Source organism: Trematomus bernacchii, unplaced genomic scaffold, assembly GCF_902827165.1.
Source record: "Trematomus bernacchii unplaced genomic scaffold, fTreBer1.1, whole genome shotgun sequence".
NCBI lineage: Eukaryota > Metazoa > Chordata > Actinopteri > Perciformes > Nototheniidae > Trematomus > Trematomus bernacchii.
This window is the reverse complement of record NW_022987686.1, coordinates 2,265,475-2,289,052: the sequence shown is the minus strand read 5'-3', so window position 1 is coordinate 2,289,052 and position 23,578 is coordinate 2,265,475. Positions and strand designations below refer to the sequence as shown.

Sequence of the window (23,578 nt, the reverse complement as noted above, 5' to 3'; positions counted from 1 at the left end):
TCTACATGTGGATTTTGCCAAAATCATTACAAAGTGGTAGGTTCAGTACAAAAGGCCACTTTATACATGTTGCTCAAAGAGAAGAAGGGACCGTGTCGGCTGCTTTGTCCTTCAGTTTGAGATTCATCTGAACCCACGACTCCTCTGAAGAAATTGATTTGTATGATCTATGTGTGCATCTTTGTGTGGTTTTGTGTGTTTCCGCCGATGAATCACAGATGTCTTGTTTGCCAATTCTGTCTAAGGACAACATTTCGTCCTCGTCGCTCCCTATCCATCTCCTCTTTCGCCCCTTCATCCTCCCTCTCAGTGCTGTCTTGTCATTCTCCTCCACCCACTGCCTTCCTTACTTATGCTCTCTCTTCACCCCAACCCACATTATGTCCCCTCTATCAGCTCGATTTTTCCTCCCTTACAATATCCTGTGTCTCTTCTCATTCTTCTCCTCCGCCCACCTTCTTCCATGAGGCAACGTATATTTTTGGCCCGTCATGTGTATCTGCCATTTCCCGCCACGCATTTGCCATTAGCTGATTCTCTGGAGGCAATAGTCGTTCTCCGTGTCTAAAGAGCTGTTGTGGCCAGACGAGGGGTACAGGTCACGACGGAGCAGCCTGTTGACGACAGTAACCAGGACTTTCTTGTACTGCTGACGTAGGAGGGAGTAGGCAAAGGGGTCCGACGCAGCCTTGCTGTATGTCAGGCACTTACTGATGATTCCCCAGCGGCGGTTGATGTCCACGAAGGGGAGAAGCTCGACCAACCTGAAGGGGAGGCAGCAGAAACATGAATAATCAAAGTACATTTTAGTCAGAGATGTGTTTTTTTCGTTAGTTTCTCAAATGTTCAAAGTACCTATAAAGCCTTTTACACATTGGGGACTGTTTGAAAGGGTCAACATGGGGTAAACTCAATGCGCTTAAATAGCATTAGAAGCTCTTAAAAACGATTTCATCCGTTCTTTGACCTGCACAAAATGGTCTTCTGTGCCATCTACAGTCACTGTCTGGTTCAGAAATTATTTAGTGAGCAGGAATCACTATTCTATGTTTACAATTTATTTGGGAAATGTTATGAATTTAAGTGAATATTGCAAATATAGCATAGTGTTGCTACTGTATAAATGGATTTTAAACTATTTCAAGTTCTTAAAATAGTTGCATTTTAAGCACCTTGCATTTTATGATTACAGACATTGTACAGAAGATTCAAACTGCCATTAGAAGAACTAATGGAACAGAGAAATAAAGTGAAATATGATGCGATTGTAATATGTTTTTCTTCCTTATCTATACATTTAGTATGGCATCTTGAGCTTTGGTCTCTAATGGAAATCCTTTGTTTTTCATTGTGATGCAAATGTTCCACTTCACCGTGAAATCTAATCACAGCACAGAACAAGTGAAGAGGTGTATTGTACAGCAGAGAACAGCTTAGACCTGCCAATATGAAATGCAAAGCACTAGGATTCATTTAAAAAAATAAATGTGTATGGGAGCTTCTTTCTTTTATGAGATGGCATTTTATAGAGCATTACAAAAAAGAAACAATATACATGACAAGGTTTATTGTATTTACTATCTTTGCTTGATTTGTTTCATAAAGGCATTGCTGGTGGTATTTTGTCAGTACCAATTCAACAGAGTTTTATACTATATACATAAATACTGGAGGCTTTGGCTTTTACACATTTGAACCATAGGGTTTACATACCAATCATTCACACACGTATCTGCACATTTTAAGGCAATGTCAAGAAATACAAATGTCATGTCAATTTAAGATTACAACAGAAGGTGAAGAAAATTCCCCTTTTTTCTTCAGTATAATGTTAATTTAAAGGCAGAACAGATACATGAGTAGCGATGATTAGAAGTTTTGTTTTTAACAGCAGGCTACTTCCAGTGGGTAGTGTCAGGGGGTTACTCCAATTTCTCAGACACTTTATCCCTGTTAATGTGTCCTCCCACTTCCCACTCATATGTGCATGCGCCACATATGTCAAAGTGATGGATCATCGCACCACATCTCGCTGACAATCTGCTCCTCAAGCTTTTCCTATTTTTTCTGGAACACACAACTTGTTCTCTGTACTATATTTATTGCCCTAAACTGTAGTATGTGTGTTTCAGTGGAAGCAGCATGGCAAGGCACCTCTTAAAGGTGATTTATGAGCCCTTTTATGGTTCAGATAAACTGTTTTTTTTTGTACTTTAAGAGTGGGATTGGGTCTAATCTGAACAAATAAGGTGACAATTCTGTATATTCTAGATGACAAGAACTCTGGATGTAGTATAATTTGTCTTTTAATAGTTGCACTTAAGTCTATTATTATATGTTACTGACAATTCAACTTACCTTGTGATAACATAGGGGGCAAAGCAGATGATGAAAGAGCCGATGAAGATGCTGATCTTCTTTGTGGCTCTCTGCTTTCTCCTCTTTTGCTCTGCTAAACATCTTTGTTTCACGCTGAAAGCAGCAAAACACTTTTAAGACTATGAATTAAACATTTAAAGGAGGGGAAAAAAACATGCCTGTGTATAAATAAATGACTTACCTTGGGTGAATGTCGACCAGGAGGAACAGAGTCTGCATGGTGATAATGTCAATCCTTTTGCAGTGAAACCTCGCCACTTTCAGCACTTTCAAGTATGTGAAACACAATATGAGCAGGGAGAGCATGAAGCTGGTGGCGTGGAAAACCACTGTGAAGATAGTAAACTTAATCCTGTCTCCCCCTTCCACTGTGGGCTGTAAGGTGCAGGACGCGTACACTGAGCTGTAGTCCACCCAGGAGAAGAGCAGGGCCGTGAGGGAGAAGGTGAAGGAGTGCAGCCAGGAGTAGCACACCATGATCAGCGCGTCCTTGTAGCGCATCTTGGCGGAGTAGCTGAGCGGGAACACCACCGCGATCCACCGGTCTATGCTGAGCGCCGCCATGCTCAACATGGTGTTGGCGGTGAGGAAAGTCTCCAGGAAGCTCACCGTGTGGCAAATGAAATCCCCGAAAGGCTGCTGGTCCCGGATGACCCCCACCAGGGTGGCCGGCATGTTGAGCACAGTGATGAGGATGTTGCAGAAGGACAGGTTCATGGTGAAGACCCCCGGCACCTGTCGGCGGATCTCGGTGCTGTGGACGAAGCATAGCAGCACCAACAAGTTGGACAACAGCGAGACCACCGCGACCACGATGATGAACAGAGCGAAGATAACGTCAGCAAAGTCCATGTCTCACTCCGGAAAGTCCCCTCTCGGGTTACCTGTTGTTGGTATTGATAATAAGGAGTTAAAATCAACCATGATCCCTGCAGGAGCTCCTCCAAAGATTATTTTTCAATTAAATCCTCCTGTGTGCGCGCGTCCCTGTCCTCTCCAACTTCCACGAGCGCTATCCAGCGTGCTGAAGCGTGCCTCCATTTCTCTCTTTCTCTCTCCTCAAACTTGTCGATTATTTTTCATCCGGCAGGTGCAGGTGTAGAGCTTAAAGTGAAGAAGAGTGTGGCTCAGATGGAGAATGAGTCTGAGCAAATGAATAATCGCTTTTACGCATCACGTGAAGAAACAGTACTCACACCCATAGACGTGGGAACAACTTGTCCTGGTCACAAAACACCCAAACTCACACTTTTGTTTTCTACATATTGGAGATTTCCAGATTTCTTTGCGCAAACGAATCAATCATCCCACTTAAGTTATTCACATGCGAGTTTCTTCAGCATCGACCACGGATCCCTCGAAATCAATTTAGTTCTGAGGCAAAGGGCGCAGAGAAATCCAGGGATGTTTCTCCTCCTGGATAATTGGAGACGCTTCTGCCGTGACCAAACGGCACCAGGTGCACACGCGCGCCGGAGATGCGCGGGGGCAAATAGATCCTTTTCCTGAAATGAATTATTCATAGCCCCGTGGCTACTGCAGATTCACTGTGTACCATCATAATGTGTGTCTGGTATGCAAAAATATACAAAATGACTGTTACAAGAGAATGCTGCTGGGTAAACTGGGACTGAGGCTCACAGTTGGTTAATAAGCCTGAAATGTAGGGGACATTAAAGACATCAGCAATGATTCTTTAGGGGCAAACATATGTCTTATATTGTATTTTTCTTTGAGTTAAACCCTGCTGATTTGCATACAAATACTTGATTACCCCTGATGAGCAATAATACTGTCTGTATACAACTTTTTTTTACAATTGGTATCCAGTACCAGCTAGCTCTTTGATTCAATATGGTCACTTTTCTGAAAAACAAATATACTGCTACTTTTTTTTTTACCATGGTGTACCTATCTGCTGTCTTGTTTTAGTTTTTTACTTATTGTGTTCATGTGCATACTTAGCCATTTTTTTAACATTTTGTCCTTACTTTACACTATCTGCTGTTGTAATCATGTAAATTACACCGTTGCGGGACAAATAAAGGATTTCTGATTCTGATTATGAACATACAAAATCAAAACAAAATATTCATCAATCAACAAAACCAAAAATTCACAATAGGCGCGTTCACACCGGAGTACTTTTACCCCGTACTTTTCCCGTTTAGTTCCGTTAGTACCCCTGATGTCGCGTTCACACCAAAAAAGCCGCTTTCACACCAAGTACTTTGCCGTACTTAGTGCCCCGGCACTAAGTACCAATCACGTTCACACCGGAATAAGTTCCCTGAGGGAAGATTACCCAAATGAGCCGCTGACGTCACTTCGTCTTCTTCTGCTTTGGGTTTACTGGCAGGCCGCAAACAACTTCACGGCGTAAACTGCCGCCCGAAGTCCCCGGCCGGAAGTCCCCGGAGTTGGGGAGTAAATCGCCAGAACGCCGACACCTCCTCATCACTCCACCGCTCCCATGTTTTTTTTTGTGTTGCCATAAGTTATTCTATCTCCGTTGGTGCGCGGGGCTAATGCTAATGCTAATAATGCTAATGCCAGAAATACAATGGCGGCTTCACAAAACTTTTCAGAGTTTTACGGGGCGTGGTTTGCAATTCGCCCAGCCAATACAAATTGGTACTTTTTTGGTACCACCTCTCTAGCAGGCACTAAAAATGGGGGTAAAGTTCCCGGCACTACAGTAAGTACTCTTTTTGGTGTGAACGCAACATAAGGGGTACTAACGGAACTAAAGGGGAAAAGTACGGGGAAAAGTACTCCGGTGTGAATGCGGCTTTTAGGCACGTTCACACCGGAGTACTTTTACCAGTCCCCAACTCCGGGGACTTCCGGCCGGGGACTTCGGGCGGCAGTATACGCCGTGAAGTTGTTTGCGGCCTGCCAGTAAACCCAAAGCAGAAGAAGACGAAGTGACGTCAGCGGCTCATTTGTGTAATCTTCCCTCAGGGAAAAGTACTCCGGTGTGAACGCGATTGGTACTTAGTGCCCTGGGGTAATAAGTGCCGGGGCACTAAGTGCCGGCACTAAGTACGGCAAAGTACTTGGTGTGAAAGCGGCTATTGCAACACACCCCTACCCCTGCATGGCAAAGAAAAAATAATGCTTTTTTTGGATTATGGAGAGACACATTTCCCATGAACCAGTGTGATGGGAGTAGCTGCATCAGTACTTTCTGACACCCAGTCCGATGTTTAAATAGATCACATTTTCTGGAGATATTGAACAATAGTCGTTTACACAATGTCTTGGAATCAGGCTAATCAGGCATCCTTTATGAGTGTTCAAATAGATAATATCCCTCCTTTATTGTAGATATTCTTTTTTACATTGCCAATCATTTCAATTGTTATCTGTATAACAGTTCACTACCATCCCCCCAAATCTGCCCTTCTTCTTCTTTAGATTTGTCTATGTCCATATACCCGAATGAGAAACCATGTTGGTTTAGAGGAAAGTCTAAAAGAAATAGGATTGAAATAGGATTTTAAAGCCACAACTGTTTGTTTTACTTTATCTCATAATACACTAGGCATAACATTCCTAAATTGGAGGAACATGCTGTAGCCGGTGACAGAAGTGCACTTTAGAAATGTTTGCACTCGTTACTGAGTCATGCCCAATCCTGGAGAAGCCTGCAGACAGTGACTCACTGAGGTCAGACACAGCCTGCAGGCTTTTTGTATATCTTTTCTCCATTTCATTCGCTTTATACTCCCACTTGTTATGAGGCTCCTGGGCTTGTGCCTGAATCACCACCCCCTCCAATTAAGTGCTCTGTTTTTATTTATGTAATGTCATAGGATAAACTTTACTCAGGGCGATGATAGTTGAGTATTTACAGTGATTAAGTGAGCCACAATTAAATGTGCGCTAGGGAAACCCGACCACCTGTGAAGTGACTGCCTCTGAAGAGCATCACAGCACAGCAGCTGATGAAAGTCTTTCATATGTGAAGGTGTGAATGTGCCAGAGTGTGTTTTGGAGTCAGAGAAACAAAGCAGCAGAGGGGGATGTCAGTTGCCTTATAAACAAGCGATCAAATGCCTGGGAGAAAGCTACAGCTGGGTTCCTGGGGGGGGGGAAGTGCAAAGCTATTTATAGGTCTGATGGGGTGTCACCTCCAATATATCTCTCAGTGCCGATGTATTACCTAACCGAGGTATCAGAGCGAGGCACTCTACAGAACCACAAATGAGATTGCTTTTAGAGGATGCTTTTATGTGTGTTGGGTAATCAGCCGCTGCGGTTTTAGGTTTCCTCTCAAATGCCTCAAAGACTGGTCGCAGTTTAACAAATGAATTCAAACACAGCGAGATATCCGGTGAGACAGACAGACTGGCCAACTCCACGTTTTGGACTCTACATCATACGATACACTAAAGCTAGTTTATAGGGTGACTAAAAAGGAGGAAGACACTGATCTCCAGCTCTTTGCTTCAGAAAAAGAAACTCAATTATGAGTCCAAGCACAGATGGGAAGTAAGGAATGGATCCTTAGGAGATAAGATGAGCTGGACATGTGCAATATTGGTGAAATTAATAATAAATGGCCTAGATGTGACCGCACATGGCCAAAGCCAAATTACAGACCAACAGTCCATCACACGAGAATTTGGATGTCCATATATTTCAGAAGATGGAACCAGCTAATGTTGACCATTTGTGCTTGATTATAACTTAAATTATTTAACCGAATACACATAACAGCTCCGCTGTTGCTTAACATCCGTTAAAGTGTTGTCCAACGTGCCAATAGTGCTGAAAATATAAGTAAAGAAGACAGAAGCCCGTATTACTTTGAGCTAATTGCTTAGGTTCCTCACGTCGTGTCTGGATTGTAAGAATTGTTTGTTTTAAACTCTTGAGAGATGGCAGTGGTTTTGCATTGACCTGGAATGGTTAGGGTAAGGTCAAAAGTGTTTTCAAAGTTTTACAAATAGACCATTTTACTTAAATTTAAGTGGCCATGCACACTGTCTAAAATGTGAGTTGAGTGTCCTATGATCCCCTGACTGCAAACCACTGTCTTGGTCCATGAACATTTCTTTAAATAAATGTGCAAGTTACCAAAGAAATATGCAAAACTTTCCTGGCACCAACTTCTCAAATGTGAGGCGTGTGTGTGCACAGATTATTGGCACAGCAATTGTGTCGAAACCACAAAAGACGCAGTTTCAAAACTTTAAAGATGTGTTGTTTTGATCAAAATGGAGGTTGAATATGGAAGTGGTTAGATGTAGGATATATAGGAAGGGAAGGGTCCATGGTCCCACCACTTTACCCCCCTGTAGTAGAAGTTATGATGTACACCTGCAGACCAATAAAAGGAACTTTATTGACAGTAAATAAAGTTACTCGATAATGAAAGTAAATATTAGTTGCAGACCTAACAGGCTTACATTGTTGGATTCGATGTCATCATGAAAAGGGCAGAGGGCACAAATGGAGCATCAAAAGGAATGTTTTGCACGACGGAACAGTGCACACTGAGAGAAAGTAGATCTTTGTGGCCGGCTCACAACCTCAGCCTTGTAACAAAGAATGCTCTGAAAGCTCACAACTGTCCGTTCCAACCCGTGATCTAAGGAAACAGAGTGTGACCTTCATACAACACAACATCCCTTAGGCAGCAAGACAAGTGACAGAGAAAGTGTGATCTCAGCACAGTAATGAAATCCCCCCCGCAGGTACCTGGAGTGTCACTGGGAGCTTGTACCTGTCTTGTATAGTAGTGAGTAACATGATGCCTCTGGACAGCGTTACGTAACAAACAAGCAGTGCATGGATCCTTTGATCATGTCTTATTCAAATACTAAATATACAAACTACATATTTTGCTCATTTACTACTATTTTTGTGTTTTTGTGTTACTGCCAACCCTTTTTCAGAACATGTCAATGGATTTTTGATTGATTTCCCATCCTAAAGTTATTTAGATAATCCATCAACGTTCAGTATTCAGTCAGGTGTTTTTAGTTTGAACTATTCCTCTAAGCTATGTTAATATTGGTAGCAAACGATGAGGCTCGAAGCAAATGAGGATCTTAAAAAAAATTACAAAATAAATGTTATTGTAAAAAAAGACTAATAACACATGGATGGTTTATCAAACTTTTATGGTATAAGAACTAGCCTTTGTTGTTGCAGTTTCCCACAAGTATCTGAATACACCATTATTAAGTAATTTGCAGCTACACTACATTACACTGACTAACAATACAATAATAGCTTAATGGGATGGATTATCTATTTAAACCAAGTTTTAGTTTTCTGCAGCTTGATTTTCATATCATATTGACATTGATTGACCACATGCTGCTTAGAATGTAGGATTTCAGAGTTTGGAAAATACATTCAAATGTGCAAATCCACCAATAAGGTCCTAATTCATCTCAAACTTCATCATCTTGTCTCCTGGCTCAGTTGCCATCAGGTGTGCATATAAATAGTTTAGTTGGTCTGCAGGTTGGCAAAAAGATGATCTCTTAATTTGAGCTCATATTGAGTCAATATAAGGATGGAGATCAGGTTAGGGTTGGAAACCAGGTCAGAGGTCATTACATTACATTACATTACATTACATTGCATTTAGCTGACGCTTTTATCCAAAGCAAAGTGCATTCGACCAACAAGATACAAACTTGAAGAAAACAGAATCATATAAGTACATCAGGTTTCATAGAGCCAAAACATTTCAAGTGCTACTCAACTGGCTTTAGATAAGCCAGTCCTTTATTAGTATATAAGTGCTTTGTTATCAATTCTTTGTTAGTGCTTCTATCGCTCGAAGTGGAGTCGAAAGAGATGAGTTTTCAGTCTGCGCCGGAAGATGTGCACGCTATCTGCTGTCCTGATTTCAATGGGGAGCTCATTCCACCATTTTGGAGCCAGGATAGCAAACGGACCTGTTTTTGCTGATGGGAACTTGGGTCCCCCTCGCAGTGCTGGTGCAGCGAGCCGTTTGGCCGATGCAGAGCGGAGTGCACGTGCTGGGGTGTACAGTTTAACCATGTCCTGGATGTAGGAAGGGCCAGATCCATTCACAGCATGGTACGCAAGTACCAGTGTCTTGAAGTGGATTCTAGAAATAACTGGAAGCCAGTGAAGTGAGCGGAGGAGCGGAGTGGTGTGGGAAAATGTTGGAAGGTTGAAGACCAGACGAGCCGCTGCATTCTGGATGAGCTGCAGAGGTCGGATGGCACATGCAGGTAGACCAGCCAGGAGGGAGTTGTAGTAGTCTAGGCGTGAGATGACGAGAGCCTGGACCAGAACCTGCGTCGCTTTCTGGGTCAGGTGGGGACGTATCCTCCTGATGTTGTAAAGCGTGTATCTGCGTGTATTAACCTTTAACATGTACACATACACATACTCCGATCCATCATGTACAGATCAATATTTGAACCTAAGGTTAGGTATACTTTGAACAAACAGCAACCAATCCATGTTATAAACAAACCCACCTGAAGTAACACACCACAGCTCCCACCTCACACATAAGGAAGGACATATTCCATTTATCGTATACTGCCTGAGTTGCATTTTGTGTTTTATTGCAGATTGCTGAGAAGTTACCAGTGAGGATGAAAGGACGTGGGCTTGTTGTGAATGACAGCTCAGGATTCTGTTTACAGGGTTAGTATTGGTGTGACAGATGGGCCTCCTCCACACGGCTCAGTGTATGACAACATACCTGAAGCACCACACAGAGACTAAACTGTCCGCAAATGTCCAACGTACTGTATGCGTATGTCTTTGTTCGTACTTTTTTACTCTCAAGTTTTAATGCTAGCTCAACATCATAAGGGCCACCTTGAAAATGTCTATGAGGATGGGTGACTTTTTTTTAATAAATGTTATTCAGAACATATTGACATAGACATATTGATACATTTATAGTAATACAACTGTATACTGTGCAAACTTTATTAAATCTTCACAAAGCTCTCTATTACCGGAACAGCTATACTTTCTATGATGACATGCATAGGTTTAGAGTTACTTTAGGGTATATAATTCATCAAAGTCTATGGAGGTTTATTCTGTTCCATTGTATTTACAACCTTGAAGCTTTAATAGCTGTGCAAAGTAACTGCATTAAAACTTTTTTTTTAAATAGTCATCCGGGTGAAGTACGGTTTCTGATTCAATAAGACTCAAACAGAACCTCTTGTGAGTTTAAAAAAAGCCACGCCTGGCTACAAAACCTTTTTTAGCACCTGTGTTGTCCCCGACATCTCATATATGTTATTGAAAATTGCGGCTTGGCATCGCCGCGGTTGGCAAACAAAAGCAGCATGAAATAGCTTTCATGAGTACTGTGCAGCTGCCACAGGTAAAGCAGGAAGGGCTTGTGATGAGTCATGTTCCCATAGCAACACCCCAGTCTGGGATGATATCGCACCATCTCTGGCAGCCCATGCTCTCGATGTGGATGTAAATATAATTTACATGTGGGTTGTTATGACAAGTAGATTATAAAACCTCCTGCTGCTTTTTCAGCAAATCAAAAGAATGGAATTATTTTGAGTTTAGTTCATGACATGTGTGCATCATCACACATTTGTCACGGGGCTCACTCATCTCTCTCAGTACCGAATAGTCTCACCCATCCCCGTTTTTATCGAACCTGAGCAAACAGAATGGTTTGATCCGCTGCAGGTGTCCAAACCTCTGTCAAACCCAGCTCTTTTATCTGGGGAGTGGATGGAGAGATAGCATGGGTGTGGGGGGGGGGGGGGGGTGGATTGGGGCATAAATAGATTGCTTTGACCCAATGAGGACAGACCACATAAAGCCACATATGAAAGGACTCCTTTAGTGTTTTATTAATGACCCAGAGGCGATGTCCTGCCTATTTATTGATTTCTTCATCAGACCTTTCATACAGTAAAATACTTTCTTTATGACGATGCAAAAGAATATGAGGAAGAATAGTTCAGCAATGATTCAAACTGCTGACGACTGTATTTGCGTTGGATTGGAAGAGCATTCCTTCAATGGAACCACAGGGTCACACATGTATTGTTGCAGAGAGTTCATGACCACACACTGAAGCAGGGGAACTGTCTGTCTTGGCAGCGGCTGATCCAGAGCCGGAGCAGACTGTAACCTGAGTGTGAGTGTAACAGATTGACAGTGAGCCACTAAGCACATTGTGCAGACACACTGCATTCATTATCATTAGGAGACAGGAGCGCTCTGAAGCCAGCCGGGGCTCCAGTGGGCAGAGCAGCCAGCACGTGATGGATAGCTCCTGCAGGAAACTAGGGGAAAAGTCTCATAAAACGTGCCGGCACACTGATGAAGAACACATTCTCACATGCCTATACGGGAAGGGTGTAATGAACTGCTCTTATAAATAATGTACAGAGATCACATGTGCAACTGCTTGTGCATGCAATATTTTGAACTGCTTTGCTGTCAAAAAATGCAGTCTTGTTATCGAGATGCATTTTTGATTAGTCCTTGTCGAGCTCACTGACAAACACATTTCATTTCCAGTGAGTACTTCAAAATGAAACTCAACTTTTGTGTCACCAGTTAAAGGGGCCCTATTATGCTCATGTTCAGGTTTCAAAATGGTATTTTGTGCCTCTACTGCGACATGTTTACATGCTTTATTGTTCAAAGAAGTTTTATTTTTCACACAGGAAAAGGAAAACCCTAAAAAGCATAATAGGGTCCCTTTAAATGCTTTTACTGAGAGGTTTTAGTTTGTATTGGCAGTAAATGTATACAGTATTTTTCTAAGAATACCGCCCCAGACACACAGGTGGTAATACTGCAAATATTTTGATATTGCAATACTGTCCTCTTTGGGCTGTATTCAGTATTCTCATTCTGCTATAGGAAGCCACTTAAGGACACTTTCATTAAAATTATAATCTGGATTGCCACATTAAGGTACATTTATGAAAACACTGTTACATTGAAGGTGTTGTTTGTATATTTAAAAACAATTATACTTGCTAAATAATGCTGATATTAGATGGTGAGATCCTCACTGGTTTCTTCTTAGCATCCTGGGGGAATATGTCTGCAATCATAAAAGAAAAGGTAGCTCAGGCAGTATTGTTGAGCACTATATTAATATTACATTCTAAATGTGATCATTTTAAGACCTGACAAGCAGTGTTTTTTGAGGAAATCATAGAAAGGGCACTTGTAATTTGCCACCTCAAGCTTGAGAGTAGTTACTGTGCCCTGCATTGGGTACAGAGAGTACAGTGTAGTGTAAAGTACTGCTTTTTAAATTATCCATCTTTCTGTCCAATAATGAGCCCATCACTGTCATCCTTAACAAAAGGCTACATGTTAATGACTCTCTTACACCATTATACCATTACAATGTGACGCAGATGGATTTCATGGGGAGCATAAATGTATAAATGTTCATTGTGATTCTGTGACAAAGTGGGTAAGATTTGTCCTTTCACTTGCTCCTTATTTGTCAATCTCCCTCAGATTTAACTATATTATTTGATGTGTTCACGTTGCTAGTATTGACAATTGCTGTTGTAACATTGGATCACCCTGGGTTTGTTGGTGTTAGCATTATGTAAGAGTTGGTTGAAGGAAACAAACAGCGGTAAGGTCGTTTCACTTACCTTTTTTCTGAGATTTCTAGGATTTATGTGACACAAAACAGACAGCCACTATGAGACATAATGACCACAAAAAGACACAAAACCACAGCGAGATGCATTACCATTATAAATACACTCAAACAACGACAAAAATAGGGTAAACACATATAAAGTCTATGTGTCTTGCTCCTAGGAAGGTTGGTGGTGGGGCCTTTTAGCACAATATTATGTGTATAGAAATTCATTAATTTGTAAAATGAGTCAGTTGGAAACTAACTAATTTCACCATACTCGTGAAAGTGACTCAGTTAGTCAGCGGATGATATCTGATCGTCACCTAGTGAAAGTGTTACAGTGCATTTGTCAGTCACGATGGGAAAATAAGGGCCTATTGTTTTGGAAATGAATAAGAATTTCTTGCTGCATATTTGCCATGCAAGAACAGAAACCTGAAAGTGTAGAACCCAAACTAATGAGGGTGTGGCTCATTTAACTGTCAATGCCAAATAAAGCTTATGAATATTAAGATGAGTATGATTTCCCAATTATCCAAATATACGTTTTTTGTTATTTCAGCACTTTGGGGGTTTTACACTTTCTGGAATTGAACTGCAACGGTGGCGTTTTTACATGTTTGTTCTAATAGCCAGTGAGTATGTTATGAAATATATAATTTCACCAGCTGTCTCCTAGTTCTCTTTAATTGCCATAATAAACACACATTGTCTTTTATAGCTCTGGCTACTTTCTTCTCTCTTCCTCCACACACATACGTTCAGCTGAATCCCCAGTGGCAGCAGTTTGTCCTCTCACAGTATCCTCGTCTTACCTTTACCGTGACCTATTTGCCTTAAGGGTAAGACTGTATCCAAAAAACATCTTAAGGGCATTTTCCAGGCTCGAATGGCCTTAAAAGTGTGGACCTGCAGTGTGGTGACTCAGCAGATGCACACATCGGATATTTATAAGGATTTAAAGGCTGTGGAGTGGCACTTTGGTTCCTTATGTCAGGTGTACAACAGTAAGACAGTGGAAACATGAGGACTAAAGAAGAGGCTGGCTTGTATTGCACAAAGGAAGTCTGCTCCACTTCCAAAAAAAGCTCACGGCATCGGTGAGCGAGTTTCACGGCTCAGTTGCCAGAAGTACAAGACTGTATTTTTACCAGGCAGTTCCCAAGTGTGTGGGTGTAATATTTCCTTGTCCTACAACTATTCCCCCTGCGTGTTTTTATTTAAAAAAAGAGTGTGTTTTAAGTCATCCTGAAGCTGCTGTTCATTCAAGGTGAAGAGCTGATATAATTTCTTACAAAAGCCAGTCAACTTTAATTATTTTTCCAGAACCATTTAGAGCTTTCCCTGTCTATCATTAGCATTAGCCAAAGCTAATAAGAAAATAAGCCTGGAAGCTTATTGCAAAGGTTAAAGAGGGTGTGAAATAAGACACCTTATTGCACATCATGTAGACAGAAGGTTCTGACAGAATGTAAAGCAGATATATATAATGTGTGAGTGTTTCACCAGAATGTGTTTATTCCCCCCAAACAGCACATGTACCACCTGTACAGACGTTAGCTGGAGCTTGCTAGCGACCTACACACCACCTGGTGTAGGTGCAGTGTGTGTGGTTGTGTTAATGTGCGTAAACACACTAACTGATCTATGAACTCAAACTCAAGAATTGGAGCTTTACAGATTTTACATAAATATTCATTTTGGTTCAAGTAGGAATTTTGTCACTTCAAAACATTTGCCACGGCTAATATTTGCCGGATTTCTGTTCAGCGTTTGCTTTAAAAACAATAAAATAAGGCTTACAAAACCAAAAACAGCATTGAAAACTTGATGAAATTAAATATGGCTTGTTCAAAACTTATGAAAACTTATGCCACTACATTTGCCTGTGCAGCTTTACAGAACACAGATTCAAGTCTTAGAGTAGATTCTGCTTTAATAAAAGAAGAAGGCTTTCAAAAGCACGAAACAGCATTGAAAGCATGATGTAATTAAAAGTGTTTGGTTATCTAACTTTAAACTTCTGGGTGAAACTTTGGGGACTAATGTTATTCTTATTTTTCGCTATATTTTATCCAGTGGAATTACATCTATTTGTGAAGAGAAAATGAAGCAATGGACTTTAAATGTCTCGGTTGTGGCATTTAAAGGTTTCAAGAGTTTTATATTAGGTTACTTTTTTAGAAATATAGAAACTGAGTAAAATATATACTATAATTTATGCTTTTCTTCTTTTAAACATGTATATCAGTGAGATCCTGGGGTCATTTATGTGCAGCGCGGGATCAACACTCTTCATTAGTGATAAAAGTCTGAAAGTTCAAACAGAAATATGACAAATTAAGGTCCACTGCTTGGACCTTTTCATGGGGGTTTCATCATTAATTCAGGGACATTTTACACAAATCAGGGTGATTCAAGTGATGTGGCAGCTGTGAGCCAATTAATTAATGCAACGGCAGCACACCATGCTTTTCATTGTGCCGCCTGTAATGGCACGATTGATTCTGCCACACCGGCAGATGTCATTACTTTTTCAGCCTGGTCCATGCAGTATTAACATGTGTTACGTAACCCTAATCAGAGAAGTAAAGCGAGTCGTTGAGAAACCACCACACCACAATTTCTCGTTAATCTTGAATTAAGCATAAGGTGCAGCGTTGATTCATCCTTTTTTTAGACCAGTGCTATTTTCAGCCACCGTCTCCCCCTCTTTCCGTCTCTGGGGACGCAGAGGGAGTCTTTAAAAGCAAAGACGAGGCGATCAAACTTCTCTGTCGAAGCACGATTAGATTGAGGAAAGCTATTTTAGGTCAATGCCCTTTTTTGATTGTAGACATGCAGGCTGGTTTAAATAATGGAGGTGTCTGCTATATGTGGCTTTTGGTGTTTTGCACCATGTTAAAGATTTAGATAATCTCATTAGCAGGGGGATATTCAATCACAGGAAGTCCCTCCTTATTCTAAATGTCTGTGTTGTCGCATGCAACCAAGATTACATTGTACACCCATGTTTAATGTCATTGCATGGTCATGTTTCTGACAGTAACATGATTATGACACACAATACTCTCAAAGACTGCAGCACTAAATATTGCAGGCCCATTTCTTTCACTTGATTGAGTGCTTGCATAGTACAAAGGTAAGTGCGGTATACATACTTCATGAGTCATTCTGATTCAAATATACAGTTGCAAGAACAAAATCCTATGACATCAATAATCTGCATACATATTATGCTAATTTTCAGGTTCATATTTGTATTTTCTGCCTCTAATGTGACATGTGTACATGCTTTAATGTCCAAAAAGTGCTATATTCTAATCCATACTCAATCAAAAAAATAAAATGTTGAAGGTTAAGGTGTTATTTGGTCTAACTACTTCTTAAGAAACTGTTAATTCAGTCAGACAACTGATCAAATGTCAGGAAGTCACTTGGCTGAACTGTTGTTGGACAATTTCAAATTCTTCTAAAACCACACAGTTTTTCTTCTATGCTTGGGAACAGATTAAATCCGGGGTTTCAGGTTCATTTTAGTCCATGGGCCTCTTACTGCCCAAAGTGAACTCAAGAGGGCTTGACAAGTTCAACCATTGCATAACAACCTAGAAGCAACAACACCTCTAAATATTTACCTTTCTTTTACTTGAAAGAAGACTAAGTACATTCTGAAAACATTCTCAATAAATGAATAGTCTGAGAAGCCTTAATAATCTACGACTAAAAACACACTGCTCTTTCCTCAAACCTGCAAACAACTCATTTATCTTCTCTATTCTCAGTTATTGTTGTTTCTGAGCCTGATTCTGGCACTGCCATGAGCACACAACCACACTGGCTTCTCTTTTAGAGCTGTCAAAAAATAGTAATTGGTCCATTTTTCTTCACTCTCTTTTGTTCTTTTTGACAAACATCACTGCAAATCCTGCGTAGCATTAGCCTTTGTAGTGTTGCGTTACGTAGCTAGCCCGGGGGGATGTTTAAAAAAGGTATCCAGTATCCAGAACAATTACTTCCCTTTAAGTCATCCAGTGGGCCAGACTGGACCTTTTTTCAAGGAGTATTTTTGACTTTGGCTTATTTTTGAACATTGGACAGAGCTAAGCTAGCTGTTTCCCTCTGTTCATTGCCCTCATGCTATGCTAAACGAAGCAGATTGCCTCCTGGCTCTACTTGTTGCAGCACATAAAGGACATTTATAATATCTAAACCAACAAACAGCACAGCAGCAGTCTGTGTTTGACACTGTTTGCCCTATTCTGTGGTCACATGTTGAACAGTTTCACTTTTCCTAATTGGCTCCAAGCAAACACACCCACACACACACACACACAACTATAACACTGTATTTAGAGAGGCTGTGCTAGATGAAAGGTAAACACAGATGCTTTTTTATACATAATTTAAATGCAGGATTATGTCCAAGTATTATGCAACAATATCAGGGTTGCAACCATGATTTGACAAGAGACTTCTGGGTAATGCAGTGCGAGAGGTTTTGCTATGAAGTGTAGCTGTCACAGCACAGAGGTCCAAAAGGATCAGCTGCTGTTGTGCCATCTGGGTCACCTTGGCCCGTCGCCCATGGTAACGTCAGCCCATCCCAATTTGTGCCTCTATGGTAACCCCAATGTTCACTTCATATCAGAGCTGCTGAGCCGCTTTTATTTTGGTAAGTTGCATTTTTTTTGTTCACTTTAGCAAGTAAGTGAAGGTTTAACTCATGGGAGCCTAACACGTAAACGTTCTTCCCATGATGACGTGTCGAAGGCGTGATGTAACACTAAAAGCAGAAAGATATTATGTAATATTGCATCATGAAACCAAACTGAATATGCCTGTGTACTGGGAGAGTGATACAATACTGTTCAGTTCTGTAAGCTAATGACGCAAATCATTAAAGAATGTTATTGTAGAATGAGACACTGATGAATTTTAATTACGTGTCTTTTGTTTTTATAAAGAAAAATATTTTTGACTTTGTTGATTGTATGGATAGTTTTGAATCAAAGACTTGCCATTTGTGTCATCCAAACTGGGCTCCCTGTTTCTAAGAAAATGCATTTTAGCAGTGTGGAAAAACTGTAATTGTCTAAAACTAATTACATGTCATCACTGTTTGTTTATTCCACAAGATAACAAATAGTTAGTTGTGATGGTTATACATATTTTTCCCTTTCAGACCAAACAAACCGATGGGAATTTCTACTATTTGTTTACAAGTTGTGTTTTTTTCCACCACTTAACTATGTATTTGTTGGGCTTGTTTGTCTACTGTAATAATGTCGTAAATGTTTGGTTACAATAACACAGCATCAGCACTTCTTGCACAAAGCATTTACCCTCACCACGGATTTCTGTTTATTTGTAACAGTTTTTGTTAGGTTTGGTTTACCATTCATCGGTTGTCTTCACATGTGACATTTTACTCCAAAACATCTTTATAAAAGCTCGATCTGAATTAGAAATATGTGTAAACACTTTCACTCCACATATTCATGCTTCCTGGACACTACAGTTGCTCACCAGGCGGTCATTTTAAAAGTGCACAAATAAAGAAAATCTATATTTCCTGGGAGAGAATCACACTTTCAGAGGCATCGCATTTTGTGCAGAACACCGTATTAAATTAACATCTCATCAAATATTAATTCAGTGGATTGGCTCCGAAGTGGCAATTTGAAAAAGCAAAAGTATGTTGATGCTGTGGATCAATCTGTGTTAAAAAGACAGGGTCTGTGTTCCCTGGACATACTGTTGCACAATATATCTTTCAGTTTATATTTAACAAATGAGATGGATCAGTAAATACACATTTAATAGATCAGACAACTTTCTACTTTATATTTAAACTGTGTGAATTGTGTAAATGCCAAGGAATGGCCCATGTTTGTCTATTTCCAGCTCTGTGTCGAGAAGAAGCACCGCCCTCGCTCGGTGCTCTCCACCGCCATCTTTTTGAAGAATGTCTTCAATGGTGAAATGTCAAATGAAAACATTTCCCCCCCCCCCTCCCCTCCACACACATGCACACACTCCCTTTTTCTCTCTCACAGTTCACACAAGGGAGCACCAGCCTAACACCCTTATCTTCAGAGTGTCACCGAGGTCTGAGTGGTGACGAAGGAGGGGGTGTTGCATTTAGTGAAGTGGGTATAGGTCTCCTGCAGGTACAGTATAACACAGTCAGTAGTAATTACATTAAAAAAAGACTAGAAATGTGTTATCTGTGTGACCATCTGGTTGTCAGCTTTGAGATATTGATCGAGTGCCTGGATGAGAATATCAAACTTGACTTATCAAGATGGAGAGGATTTAAGTTTGTGGACTTTTATGTGGTTGGAAAAGCCTGCAAGAAACTCCTTATGTTCAGTTAAGACAAAGTTAGAAAAGGTTGCTGTATGAGTATTAAATACAATACCTTTATAGTACTTTCAACATCATCCAGCTAAAAGATATTGCATCATTACAGAAAATGTTTGACAGTAATTAAAAGGTGACTCACCGATTGTATAGCTCGAGCAGATGTTAAGTAAAAAGTAAAAAAAATACATACATAGTAGGACAACGTCATTTCAACACATTGATTAAACAAAGTGGACCATTTAATCCATTATTCATATCTAAACAAAGGTAAGACTACCTCTTATTTTATAAATATAATTTCTGTAAGTATAAGAAGTTTTTTAGGGTTAAGATGAACTAACCCTCTAACATAAAAACTAAAATCACTTCATGAAACAAAATGCTATAGAGACACAGTTTACCTGACCATGTTAGCGTACGTATCGACGTTAGCTAACCGGTTTACTACCGATATTTACCTAGCATAATATCCAGGCCATTTGTTCGGTTTGGTTAGATCTTAGATTTGTAAAAAACAACGTTTGCGACAAATACATCTTCTGTGTAGCATGTTGGCACGGTGTGGTACAACCCAGTCTCACGGCATTTTGTGTTATTAGTCACGAAATTAATTTAATCTATTGATTCGTGTTCACCAACACGATTTTCACATTTTTTTCGTGTCACACAGAACGATTTTAAATGCAATGTATTTCTATTGGTAGTATGTTTCGTGCCTGCAACACGTCTTTTTGTCCGGTCGGGTCTTGGAAGACCAGAAGCTGTGTGGTTCATAAAAACATTTTCTTACTCAATATCTTACCCTAAGCCTAACCCTATCCCTTTTATTTTAAATTGTATAATGTCTGAGTTTTTTTGCCGTCAGTGAGGAAAATAAATGGCTCAGAGCCTCAGAATACTGAAATCTGTATTTTATGTCATCTTTTTTTCCTTCTAATTTGTTATTATTTGGTGCAGGCACGAAACATACTACCAATATAAATACATTGCTTCTAAAATCGTTCTGTGTCAGAATCATAGACTGTATATATAAAGGTCAGAATACTTAAATCTGTATTTTTTTAAATGTGTTTTTCCTTCTAATTTGTTATTATTTACATTGCTTTTAAAATCGTTCTGTGTGACACGAAAAAAAATGGCGAAATCGTGTTGGTGAACACGAATCAATAGATTAATTTCGTGACTATAACACGAAATGCCGTGAGACTGTGCACCGTGGTAACACGTGGATTACTTATTTAGCAGCCTTCCTGCTCCATTATCTAAACCTATCAAAGTTACTTTCGCCAAAAAACATTGATTACTCCTCTAACACGGAAAGTACAATTAAAAGTAAAACATAGCAACTGTTTTAAAATACAAGACGCCAGGGACACAGTTCTCAGACAACCGTTAGCTTGATTAGCTAGCAACAGCTAATACAATCTAAATCCAATGTCTGAAATAAATAATTGCTTCAAAAATTACAGTGGGTAAATCTGCCCCTGTTATCATTGTGAGAAGGAAAAGAAGATGTTTTTTAGGGCAACAATCAAACAAAAGAATACATTTAAGTGACAGCTGTCAGCGTCACATTGGTACACCGTTCCCTTCGCTCAGAGAGGCTTCTGTACGTGACCAGGCCCTATAGTGGCACACTGAATAAAGCATGAGGCAAACAGAGGAAGATATGTTGGTTTAGGCACAGAGATGCATCAACGTCTCCATGACCTAGATGTCAGGCATTGGGAGGGATTTTGTCTTTCTGCTCTGTGTTTCATCTGTCCTTTCACCATCCTTAATTTATTGCGTGAGACATTTTAAAAGCTGATGGGAATCATTCTTTGGAATAGCACAGAGTAGGGGTAAGAAACCAAGAAGAATTGAAAGAATTTCTCAAACATGAGAAGTACCATTTGGAATATAAACTGAATACTGTTTAGTATCAGACGTTGTGTAAGAAAGATCCACTTTGGAAGGTCAAGGAAAATGTTTTGTTTACATAGTTCACCACTGAAAAGGCAACACAATCCTAAGATGTAGAAACCAATACTGCACAAACAGGAGTTCATATTGATATGTGCGACTATTGATCTCTCCAATATAAATATGTTACTGGTTCTCAGCCTTCTTAGCCTGTTGCCTTTCAGCCCATACTCATAATCCCCCATCCCAGTATTGAAATGTACAAGTTGTGAGCAGTTCGACCGGAGTGACTTCCCTTTATCTGACAAGAAAAAAGCAAAGATTGGGGAAAGGTTTGGAAAAAATAAGCATTTGCAGATTATAATTTATTTCAAATATATTTATATTACATTCATTTAGAATATAGGAACAGAACAGCTCAGGCTTGAAATGACAGTTAAATTATTAGGTACGTGTATGCAGAGAAAACTGTTTTCTTGATTGCAGCAGTTGTTGTTTTTGGCACTAAAATGCATTCTTTGGGTGGGTGAGGAGTTGCCGACCTCCTATTCAGTGTTTACGTGAGGGCAGATTCCTCTGGTCTCTAGGCATTGGTGCAAGGCAGACACAGAGACATAATGATGGCTTATTAAACTGGGTTCAAAAGGTCATAGCAAGAATGGCTGTAAATGTGTGTGGAGTTGGGGATCTGGCAGTTGAACGCCTCCATGTCTCAATCCTCTGTAGCTAAATGTAGGGCAGCAGGTCGATTGCATCGGCAAATCTTTTCAGCAGGAGTATTTTCAAGGATGAATTTCTTCCTAGAAGCCTAATGACACAAGGGGGAAGGGCAGGAGATGGTGAAATGATTTGAGTAAGTCATTAAAACCCACACAAGTGAACATTATGACTGAGTACTACTTGTCAAAATACAACCACAATCAGTTTAATCTATCGCATCACTTAAATCTAAATGGCCAATTGTTCAGAAAACAATTACAGCTTTAGGCCTTTTCTCCATGTGTCGAACCTGTGGTCAGACTAAACACATGTATGTCTTCATCAATACCCAGTGGCACAGCCATTGAGCTGCAGAGGATACGGGGGCATCCAGTTTCATAGTATGTTACCAACCATAGGATCTCCATGTCAACCACAGTATGGATGTCATCCTCTGAACAGGGACACAAAGGAAGGGAATCTGTATATGATACACAACTGCTACCTGAGACAGGATTCAGATGGATGCCTCACTTCTTCAGTGTTTTAACTTATATTCTAGATATTTTCTATAATAAATATGTTGAAAATGGTGGTTTTAAGCTTACCTGTGAATCGAATCTTTAAATGTTGTCAACGTGACGGCCGTCTTGGTGTGTGGTGCGAGACGGGAGATGTAGTTCATTGAGCGGTTTCACACAAAAAAAAGTGTTGCTTCACAGTTTTATGACACATTTTTATTTGTTTGACTTGCAAAATTATCTTTTAAATTGACAAACATCATATGTGTAATTCGTGGCACAATTCAAACGGGATCGAAAGATAGTCTTTCTCTCGCCATTGACTTCAATACATACTTTTTCCGAAATAAGGTCCCATGGAGGTCCCCCGGAAAGGGAGGGACTTCGCCTCTCTATACGTCCACAGAAAAATCCAACGGGCCAGCCTCACATGCATACACATTTGGGTATCTGTTTTCTTTACCTGGCAGAAAAGGGCTTCCATAAAATACCATAAAAACTAAGAAAATGTCTTGCATACCTTTCATGTGAAGCTTTTATGAGGGAATACTGCACACAGCTTGCTGACTTAAAAAAATATCCTGACAGTATTTTCCACATCTTAATGTCAATTTCAATTCTTCATCTGAATGTGATTGTTCTAAATAGTCTGTCCTTATTGCACCAATAGTTTGAGATTGATGGCACAGACATAAATAAACTAACCCAGAGGATATACTTCCCATCACCATGCTGCAGTCCCTGGGTGGGCCTTACTGTTTTTGACATTTGAGCCACGGGGTGAAGGCAACTGTTAAGAGAGACACAGCAGTGAGCGCCCGTCCAGAGGGGACGACACGCAGCTCACCCCTCAACTCCTGCCAACAAATAATTCATGCCAGTAACATTTACTTTGTTCAAACGCCGTCCGTTCTTTATCCACCGCCCTGCCTGTGAACCTCAAAGTACCTGTTTGAGGTGAATTAACAGCCTTCAAAGAAATATATAACAGCTTTTAGAGTTTTTTCTGCAGTGGGAAAAAGTTGAAAAGTGGTCAACAAAAGAAAAGTCTATGAAGGACTTCATTATCTTAAAATAAAAGGAAAAA

The 23,578-nt window shown here is 40.2% G+C and overlaps 1 protein-coding gene across 1 annotated transcript; it reads right to left on the bottom strand.

Annotated features, from left to right (window-relative positions):
- Positions 1-74: 74 nt before the first annotated feature.
- On the bottom strand, positions 75-3,231 carry gpr78b (G protein-coupled receptor 78b). The gene is made up of 3 exons (XM_034136979.1): positions 2,561-3,231; positions 2,359-2,472; positions 75-764 (listed from the first exon to the last, which is right to left on the bottom strand). The coding sequence occupies exons 1-3, from the start codon at positions 3,229-3,231 to the stop codon at positions 527-529; spliced, it is 1,023 nt and encodes a 340-aa protein (XP_033992870.1). The 3' UTR covers positions 75-526.
- Between the last annotated feature and the right edge of the window lie 20,347 nt (positions 3,232-23,578).